This window comes from Larimichthys crocea, unplaced genomic scaffold, assembly GCF_000972845.2.
Source record: "Larimichthys crocea isolate SSNF unplaced genomic scaffold, L_crocea_2.0 scaffold27694, whole genome shotgun sequence".
NCBI classification, from domain to species: Eukaryota; Metazoa; Chordata; class Actinopteri; family Sciaenidae; genus Larimichthys; species Larimichthys crocea.
The window spans coordinates 10,418-21,148 of NW_020853656.1; the positions used below are offsets into that span (position 1 = coordinate 10,418).

The window sequence follows — 10,731 nt, forward strand, 5'->3', positions numbered from 1 at the left end:
TCCTCCCTTGTTTGGCAGTCATGCAGTGTGGCAACAAGTGTTTGTGTTCCCCCCACGGAGAGAGATTAGTCGGAGAAAGCTGAAGAAGAGGAGGGTTACCCAAGAGAAAGACATTACCCAAATAGACCAACAGGGGACCAAAGAGCAGAGAGCCAGAGACGAAGAGAAGTAGAAGAAGTCACAGCTTCAATAACAAAGACAGGTAGGCAGAAAAATCACAAAAATTAACTGATGCTTCATTTTATGCAAAAAGACTAAATCTCCGTTGTTTTTTCAGTATCCTTAGTATGCTCCACAAATTAGCGCTGTACTCAACAGTATCAGTCAGCAGTGTAATTAGTTGTGCATAGTGCTCATTGTTAGAGCTGTGTGGGCTGATCAGTTTCCAGAGCTAAGTGTATTTTAAGCCATATTAGATTAACAGTTAAGTAAAACTGATAGGGCTAAATAACACCCTTCAATTAAAGCAACCCTATCTCCCTCACCTATCTTAGCTATCTGGATTGTGTGAGATCATATCACAATCAAAGTAGGAAACAAAGATGACCAAAGTTTGAAAAGTTTGTCCTACACTTTCGTGGCGCAAAACACCTCTCCTCAGTAGAATTAAGCATTTATTATTTGTTGAAACTAGTAAACAGAACAATAAAAAAACATTGACAACTATAACAGAAACTAAATGACACATGCTGCAGAGAGATGGGACTGTTGCCAGTGCGAGATTTGTAGCAGCACGGATTACAGACTGTGATATAATGTGTAGCATAATGTTTTATAACATCTTGATGTAATGGATACAGGGAAAGGTAGAAGACGATAGAAAATTTACAACACGGTAAATCATCAGGAGAGAAGTCAATCACAAATCAACCGTGAGAGACACAAGAGGTAAAAATTTGATGTTGAGTTTATACACCCGATTGGATGATGCACTTCCGTTTGAATTTTTAGATCAGTTAAACCTATATTGTAGTTTATTAACTTTTCAGGATACATAAATGTGCAGATTTTATAATATTTCAAATGAATAATGATATTTCAAATGAATAATGAAGTGTCTCTACAGCTCTGTGAGTATGTGGTTTGAGTTAAATGCTAATATCAACATACTAACATATTCATAGTCACAATATTAGCAGGTTTAATGTTTACTAGGTTCACCCTCTAACTTTAGGGTGTTAGCATCTTAACACTTAATTCAATTTGAACTAAACTCTAGGTACAGCTGAGGCTGATGGGAATGTCATAGTTTTGCAGGTATTTGGTAAAAATTTACTTAAAAAGAGGAATACCAAAATACTGTTCATCTAGAGGGGAACATGAATGCGTGTGCCCAATTTCATGGCAATCCATCCAATACTTGCAAAGACATGTCACTCAAAACCAAAAATGTATGGTGTTAGGGAAACATGTATTTGTGATAATCCATCTAGTATGAGATAAGTCAAATGTTTGACTAGCTGGTAATCAAAGTGAAAAGCCAGAGGGCTTGAGTTAGTATAACTCATCCTTTGGGGAACATGAATGTCAGCATCGTTTGATGGCAGCATTTGTTGAGATGTTTGGACCAAAGTGGTGGACACATCAGTATCATACATCCTTAGAGCTATGCTGCTATGACAAATAATTTCACAATTACTTGCTATTTTTTACTTTTCCACTCAAACCGAAACATCACAGGAACAAACACTGATCCCTGAGGGATACCACAAAAAGGCAGAGAGGAATGAGCTCCGTATGTCAGTCTACTTTTTAAAGCATTTGTGTAAATAAGCATGTTTTGGATACATCAAGTCACAGTGGCTGCCTATCGAGCTGTTGAGTGAAACCCTCTACACTCTTGGCAGTGTGGAGTGTTGGACGATCTTAAGTAAGTGACAACGGTCCTGCAGGTTGTCAGCAGAAGTGAGTCGTCCTCAGATATGATTTACAGTTAATCTGAGACGGCTGAGCTGGGCGCATGGGGAAACAGATCCATTCCTGAGAGTGAGAGGAGGGCGAGCCCTGCTCTGGAACGATTCCTTCACAATGTTTGCTATAAAAAGCAAAAGCTCCTTGGCATTACCAGTCATCCAACGCATGTAAATATTACTGTCAAACACAGTAAAAGCACAGTGTATAAATAATAATAATAAAAAAACATTTAGACAATAATAAGAATTTGATTGGTGAATTTTTCAAAATATTAATTTGTGTAAGGACAATTCTTGCATTTTTTTCCCCTTCTAACTATGGACACTTTCTGTATGTGTCGCTGATGTTTAACATCAGGTAAACTGCAGTAATGGAGAAGGAGGTGGTGAAAAGATGAATTTGAAACAACACAGTCAAACCCCCACCGTGCATGGCATCTCTGCTATTTGTAGAAGGGACAGGGAGGGCTTTTCATTCCACTGGATTTGCGACCACAAAGTATAAGCTTGTGTGCTTGTGCTGTTGTTGAGATGCCAATCATGTATGCAAAATCTGATTTACCTACTAGAATAGAAAGGCACAATTAAGGTAGTATAAGATAAGGTGATTAGACAATTAGATTTTTCTATTACAGCAAGTTAATTTTACTAATGTAAAAAAAGTATTGATATAGTGCATTCCTCTTTCCATGCAGCTCCATTGTTGTACAGAAGCTATTTAAAACACATTGGTAAGACATACTCTTCCACTGGGTGACATGATCTTTCATGGCAATGAACATGATCACTAGTTTATTTTGAGCCAATCCCACATACTCTGCCCTACTACCAGAAAAACTAACCAGAACACCAAAAGCTTAAAACAGTCCCACAAAACTTATTGGTATTTACTCAAATCTGAATACCAATTCAATGGCTAAGGAATTGATTTATTAAATTATTACTATATATGTGTTGTTGTTGTTGTTGTTGTTGTTGTTGTTGTTGTTTAGATATTCAGATTAGGCCAGTGGGCTGGGTTTCACTTTATTGCTAATATTCTCACTTAAAGAACGCATTGCAAAGCTTGTGTTACCTTCAGACTTTATTCATTCACTGTGTTCTACTAATCTTTCTGTTCTATGTCAGTTATGTGTATATTCGATGACTACACTATTAACCTAATTTCCCCATGGGACCATTATAGTTTCATGTTATCTTCTGGAAGCTGCCTATCTCCATGGGGGGTTGCAACTAAGCCTTTTCCAAAAGGCCAGGGAAAGCCCTGGTTATGACGGACACTGATAGGTCTGTACGTTGGAGGGATGTAACACTATGTATAGCTTTGAAAACAGAGAAGAGATCCACAGGATGAGAAGACAGGCGGAACCTTTGCGCTTGTAGATCAAGGCCTGTGGAGGAAGCACATTTGAAAATTTCTACCTTTTCAAAGTGTGGAAGAACAGCAGAGGAAGGGTTTTTGACCTCTACTCTTAGGAATTAAGTTCTTCGGGGTGCAGCAAAATCTTGTAAGTTAACACTCTCTCTGTTTAGAACCACTTTACTTGTGCCGCTATGGAACTGCATGGTGTTAACCTTGCTCATCTGTACCTGACTTTGATAGTGAAGAGCTGAGTCTGATAAGCTGAGATATACTAAAGTAGCGACTGCAGAGGCTAAACCAATTTGATATGTCAGGACAAACTTTTTTCTGTTGTCTGTCCATGTTTTATGCTTCCAGCAGCTTTGTTACTTTGCTACAGCTTTACCATGTTGCCAGTGTGGCTACAGTGATGTGAAGTCCACACTTAAGTCTAAGACCCATCTGTCTGTGTATTTCTTCTTCTTATCTGTCCAGTAATAACCAGACCTCCTCCTACGCTGGAGCAGAGAGAGCAAATTGTGGTCACAGTACCCAGTGTGCATGGCAGCACTATGGGCAGGAAGGACAACGATTGTAATTCTTGGAGAGGTGACCTTATTTCAACACGTTTTTGGTGATTTCATTTCTAGTGCAGCTCACACAGAGTCAGTAGGCTACAGTATGTACGATCGTTTTACTCAAGGATGTTTTCTGTTACCCACCTGCTCATTATTATTCATCTCAGGGTGACAATTCTAAGGAATTTTGGAAATAATGCACTTTATTTAATTTATACTGCAAGGAAATTGTACTAGCGCTTCATCAGAACTAGAGCTTACAGTTTGATTGATTATTACTCTTTATTTAAATAAATAAGAAAAATCTATGAATAAATTAATATTTCTTTAAGATGTCTCTTACTTCAGTGTTTTAGAGGGGTATGTCTGAACATGTCTGAATCTGTGCATCTCAAATGTACTCACCGCTCTTTTTGGTAGACGGTGGTGACCTCAAAACAGAAGCTGACAGAAAGCTGACGGGAAGCTTCAGTCAGCTCACACTCTGCAGCACCTCCCCAGAAATCGGAAACTCGGTACGATTGTCTTTCTCCTGTTTATCCTATTTCTATCAGATTCTGAGTCTGGATGGAGGGTTATTCAGTTTTGTTTTGTTTTTGTTGTTTTTATTAGCATTAAGTTAAACATTTTGATTTAGAATTTGTTAATTTATTAATGTATTTCTTGGACTAAAATAACAGTATGTAGTGTAAAGTGAGTTAACTCTTTGCAAAACACAGAAGAAGTCAAGCAAAAATTGGATTGTTAGAACTTTTGCTTTTACTGTTTGTACTACTTTGGCATTTATCCAAAAGAGGATATTTAAATCCATTGTCACAGTTTGGATGTCAACATTTTACAGGTCATTGGAAAATATATGTTTGGATTTCAGGACATACCATATAGCAATAACTCAGCTGATATTACCATCAAGTTTGCATAATGTACTTTTTACAAGTATAACACCATCAGAGTAGAAAAACAACTTCTAATCAACCCAGTTTCAGGCTTAAATGAACAACAACGTAAGGTTGACCACACCCACATCTGGGTTAAGCACCGCCCATTCAGAGTACGGATACAAATCATTTTGAACATATACAGATACAACTAGTGGTGTTCTTGCTCATTCCTGAACAGCTATAAAACTGGAGCAGCCAAAAATATAGGGCAACATTTTTTGTTGTTTTTCATTGTGAGAGCTTCTTATGTCAGGACAAATGTATTACCTTAAAATGCCACCAGACTCTCCTGTTTATTATATGATTTAATCTGTGAAATTATTTTTGGCTTTTTCTTGAAGCACAAGATGACAGCACTAGGCTTTTCTTGAACAACCTTTGTTGGTCCCTAGTCTATCCACCATTAGAATGGAAAGTACTTTTTTGTAATAATTAAAGTGACTTGTATCTCTTGTCCATATGTCTTCTTGTCGCCATGTATGTCTTAAAACACAACCACCAACACCCGTGCACCGAAACCTGCCTTAATCCCTTCAACACTCAATTCAGTCTGATGACAACTCACCGCCGCTTGAATCTGCTTTTCTTGGTGACAATGCTGTCAACGCAGGAGGTGATGATGGAGTAAAGAGGAGTCACAAGGGAAAGAGCTGTGAGGACGATGAAGAGGGCCACCTGGTCTATCACACTGGCTTCGTGATGAAAGAAAGATGTACTTGACACCAACCTTTTGTCTTCAGTGTCTTTTCTGTCCTTGTCATAGTGTGAATGTTTTGAGTTTTTAACAAGGCAGCATGAAAGTAACTCCACACTCACAGCACCAGCAACCACCACGTCACCCCATTTAAGGTGTATTTGCTTTTTTAATGCTGACCCCATTAAACTTCTGTTCTTCCCAGATGAGGTGGTACTGACACTCGGAGTAGGAGCCTATGGAAAAGTGGTGGAGTGTATTGACAGAGACAAGTAAGAATGCATTCTGACTGAACCTTGACATTAGCCACCGACCAGAACCTAAAAACAGTTCAACAATCATCAATTCATTTTTGTGGCATTAGTGCGGTTATGTTTTCAGCTGTGCATCTGTATGTTCAACAGAGGGGAGCATGTAGCTGTGAAGATTGTGAAGAACATTGACTGTTTCCGTGAAATAGCGAGGTCTGAGATTGCAGTGCTGCAGGAGATCAACAGTCTGGATGATGACAACAGATTGTAAGTAGAGATGCAGCAGATCTTAGACCCTAAACCCTGGAGCATGGCTTTGCCTCCTCTAAAAGCACCGATTTAATCTTTTATATTCTTTTTTTTTTTTTACCGATGACTGACTCTCTCCTACCAGCGCCTGTGTGAGGATGATGGACTGGTTCGATCATGAAGGTCACATCTGCATTGTATTTGAGCTGCTCGGCCTCAGCATTTATGAGTTCCTCCGACAGAACAATTTCCTGCCGTTCAGTGTGGAGCAGATCAGACACATGGCTTTTCAGATCTTCAGAGCCGTCTGCTGTGAGTCAAGTGTGTGTTACTACCAGGCCTGCGGTCTCCTGACCTTGTCATTGGAGCATGCAATTTGAGCTTCTTGTAGTCAGTGGGGGGTGTTTTGGGCGAAAGAGCAAACAACAAAATTACTGAGCTGTGAAGTGTAGAGACATCGGTTGATGTTGACCTGTCACTTCAGTTTGATCAATAAACTTTAAATAAAAGTTTTGGATGATATCAGCCAATTGTACATAAGTCCTGCTGCATGACCAAACCCCAAATATTCAACATTTCACAGCAGAAATATCGATATACAAGCATGAGCAAGCAAGTCGTTTTTTAAGGTAAGCAACTGAAAACTCATTATATATGTGTAACATATTAATAAGTTTTCAAGTGACAAGTAAAAATACCATATATATAATATTTAACTTTAAAATGTTTTTTCTTGGTTCAGTTGTGAATATGAAATGAATCATTCTGGAGGTATGTGACTGCTACTGTAAAAAAAAACACACAAAAAACAATCATTTGATTAATAGTGAAACAATCATTAAATAGAAACCATCTGCATGACAAATAAACGTCAAGAAAATCAGTTCATGGAAACACGGTTAACTTTTGTGAACTTCTCTCTTATGCTAATTAGCCTGGGAACCAGACAAATCTGCGTACTCATGTTTTATTTGCTTTGGCAGATGTGTCTGGTCCCCAGAAAATTGTACAGAGGAACACAACTTTATTGGCTGCTGATCATAAACCAAGATTGCTGCTGATGTGGAACTGTTGAATCATCTACAGATGGACAAACGACTGCAGTTAAAGCATTTATTGATAAGAAAGATGTGTTTTTTTACTCTGTTTGCTAGTAATATGTAGTAGGTAGTTGGTAGTAGGTCTATTTATTTTCATCCAGATGCATTTTGGTTTGGGCCTGTTGATAGCACCCATTGGAAATTCAAAAGAGGTCAATTACAACATTGTGAATTTTTCATATCTGTTTTTATGCACATTTATAATTTGCACATAAAAGAAATATCTGAAATTAAAAGTATTTCTTATACTTACTGATAAAAACAAGAATAAGCACACACTGTAAATCATGACACACATCAAACATAAAAGTCTGCTGAAAAAAAATACATGAAAGAAATGTCATATTTCCATCATGTTTTCCACCATTTGAGGGTTGACTGAAGCTCTTTTGACTTCTCATCTCCTTGCCCTCTGTTCTTCTGCAGTGGTTTAATGTTGCCCCACTGCATCAACTGTTTATCTTGATAACCTGATTAAGTCATGTAATATTTTGTCCATTTTTTGGAGATTTGGTTAAAATATGCATTTCTTTTGGATGGAAACGTGGTTTGTGTGTTGAGAAGAAAACACACAATTACAATGTGTGTTTTTGTTTTTACAGTCCTGCATCGTAACAAGCTGACGCACACAGACCTGAAGCCAGAGAACATCCTATTTGTCTGCTCTGACTACAACCTGGAATACAATGATGAGACGGTAAAAGTTTAGTATAAACGAGTGAAAAAAACTAATCAAACTGATCAATATTGCCAAGCAGTGAAGTATGTTTGTGTGTGTGTGTGTGTGTGTGTGTGTGTGTGTGTGTGTGTGTGTGTGTGTAGCAAGGGTGTAAGAAGAGGAAACTGAGGAGTCTGGATGTGAAGGTGGTGGATTTTGGCACTGCCACATTTGATCACCAACACCATGAATCCCTGGTGTCAACACGTCACTACCGAGCTCCAGAGGTCATACTGGGTACACATGTAACTCACACACACAGCTCGCTTACACATACAGAGGTGTACTACATTAAAAAAAAAATCCAAATGTTTCTATTTTTTGTTTTAACTACATGTGTTTGTTCTTAGATCTGGGCTGGAACCAGTCGTGTGACGTTTGGAGTCTGGGCTGCGTTCTCATGGAGTTTTATCTGGGACGTACACTCTTCATGGTACATATACAGACACACCCACACATGCATGCACGCCCACATATAAACAGTAGTCAGTAGTTTTTCTTGTTTGCCTGTCTGTTGTTTTAGACCCATGACAGTAAAGAACATTTGGCAATGATGGAGAAAGTCCTGGGACCGATTCCCCCCCACCTGCTGAAACAGACCAGGTAATCACACATATATACACATATATGATTAATGCAATGTGAGAACACATGACTACTACTACTACTACTACTACTTCAATACAGAACGCTTAGGGCAAAATCTTGATTCTGCATTCATATGCTGTTTATAAGGGTCAAGGTGAAAAAGGGTAAGCAAGGGTAGCTTAAACATACATTTCCCTAGAAATACCATCTTCCGTAAATCCGTAACTTCTCCCAGGTCAGTTAGGAGAAGATCTGGGTTGGCCACAGGGTCTACAGGATCAGTCGTACCCAGGTAGCCAGCTAGGACACATCTTTACTTGGTGCACAAACCGCTTTCACTAGAACTTGTGCCTTCATCCGGTGCTGCACTCTGGAATTGCAGGGAATGTCCAGATTAATACCCATTTCCATCCACTATACTGCCATGTGAATATTATGAGCTGAGTGTATCAAGATAAACAGCTGGTGGCGCTTATTTTCCAGACGGGTGCCACTTGGCTAAACCACTTCAGAAGAAGGGATTTCAAGATTTCAAGTTAATGAACACCCGGCCAAACAAGGGAAAACCTATTTATTTATTCTTATTTTATTCATTTGAGGAACATTTCAATAACTGCTCACAGATCTGATGTTCTGCTGCCATTTTGCATCACTTCAGTTGAAACTTGAGTGATGTTTAAGTCACATGCTTCATTTACATCATAATGTATTCAGTAAGTCTGTTTCCTTTGCACTTTGTTGCATGTTCTATTACCGATACAGTAACTTCACCTTCAGCCAAAAGTAAAAACTTTTACTTTTACTTTTAATTCAAAGACCAAATTTTATCAACAAAAACAAAACAAAAAGACCATCAGAAAATTCTTCCTGTAGAGATTTTTAAATAATAATATTAGAGGATTGTGCACCTGCGGGGAAACAACAAAGCATAACAGCAGGAGGTGCATTATGTCCATCAGTTTCTATGGTGATAGCTGTTTCCTGCTTATCGCTGAAAGCACCACAGGTTATCTCTTAATGTGACTTGAAATGTTGAGTGCTGGTGGGGAAAAAATGTGTTTCTATCTTACCTGAGACTAACCACTAACTGTATAACCCAAGTGTTTGTACTGTGTCATGTGTAGAAAGCAGCATTATGTCCACAACGAGCGTCTGAACTGGGATGAGCAGAGCTCATCCGATGAGTACGTCAGGAAACACTGTAAACCTCTAAAGGTAAGTACACAGTACTCAGATGAGCCAATCAGCTGCAGTCGTGTAGAAGGAAGTCACAGTAACTGTCTGCCTTTCAGAAGTACATGCGGAGGAAGACCGACGAAGAGAGGCAGTTCTTCGATCTGCTCAGCTGCATGTTGGAGTACGACGTCTGCAGACGGATCACCCTGGAGGAGGCGCTGTGGCACCCGTTCTTCAGCCCGATGAGGGTGCAGAAGCAGCAGTGCAGCTAGCACACACACACACACATGCAAAAACTCATCTACCTCAGGTTGCAATTTCAGTGTTGGGATTACTGTTTAAGTTTGTTGTTTTGAGTTTGGATGATTTTCAGTTTCCTTTACAGTCGCAACAGTTTCAGAGAGCATTCCTGTCTTTTATTATCCACCAGTACACAGTTTGTTGTAAAAAGCCAAGTGTGATGTTTTCCTTCATTGATTCTTTGTACTAAGCAATATTACATCAGAGGGTGCGTTGTGACATCATTATTGGCACGACAGTGATGCAGTCATGCACATTATAAATGTCTAGCTGACCAATCAGATTGCTTGGTCGCATCTACTTGTTCTATAATAAATGTTTTGCATTTTGATGTGTCTCAGTTCTGTTTCAACAAATTTCTACTGCTCACACATTATGGGTAGTGTCGGGCAGAGCTGTAAACTGAATGCCTAGAAAATTATACATGTATTATATGTAAGGTGCCAAAATTATTTAATCTCAGTATTAAAATTCCCAACTTCACAGCAGGATTTAACATTAATTACATTCAACCCACATCAGATCCACCTACGAGCCACGTCTTTGCCCATTTTTAGATTAGTTGGGCGGTGGCATGGGCATGACCGCCAAGATGGTGGCAGCCAGAGCTTTGCAGCGGCTCTTTAGAAAACCTATGGGTGACATCACGGATACGACATCCATGTTTTATACTGGATTCTATGTTTTTTATCGCTTATTATAACATTGTGCTCACAAAAGTCATTACTTTGAGCTGGAAACGTGGCGTCATTGCTTCAGATGGTCAGTAATGGAAGTAATCAACAGGGAAGGTTTGATGGTGATATTTAAGGGTCAAATTTTTACCTTAATCACTGCCAGTGTCTCCACTTAATGTATTTGTCCCAGGCACAGAGATCTTT

The 10,731-nt window shown here is 39.0% G+C and overlaps 1 protein-coding gene across 3 annotated transcripts; it reads left to right on the forward strand.

Moving 5' to 3' along the window:
- On the forward strand, nucleotides 1–10,181 carry LOC104924162 (dual specificity protein kinase CLK4). 3 transcript variants are annotated; one of them, XM_010737420.3, is made up of 13 exons: nucleotides 1–202; nucleotides 3,751–3,864; nucleotides 4,254–4,348; nucleotides 5,324–5,486; nucleotides 5,674–5,740; nucleotides 5,873–5,986; nucleotides 6,114–6,280; nucleotides 7,671–7,765; nucleotides 7,891–8,023; nucleotides 8,137–8,219; nucleotides 8,310–8,389; nucleotides 9,499–9,589; nucleotides 9,667–10,181. In XM_010737420.3, the coding sequence occupies exons 2-13, from the start codon at nucleotides 3,828–3,830 to the stop codon at nucleotides 9,820–9,822; spliced, it is 1,281 nt and encodes a 426-aa protein (XP_010735722.1). In that variant the 5' UTR covers nucleotides 1–202; nucleotides 3,751–3,827; the 3' UTR covers nucleotides 9,823–10,181. The 3 variants fall into 3 exon arrangements, with proteins under 3 accessions (XP_010735722.1, XP_019120089.1, XP_010735730.1); XM_010737428.3 differs by lacking the exon at nucleotides 1–202 and adding an exon at nucleotides 3,331–3,421; XM_019264544.2 differs by lacking the exon at nucleotides 3,751–3,864 and having other exon boundaries at nucleotides 88–202.
- Nucleotides 10,182–10,731: the final 550 nt, after the last annotated feature.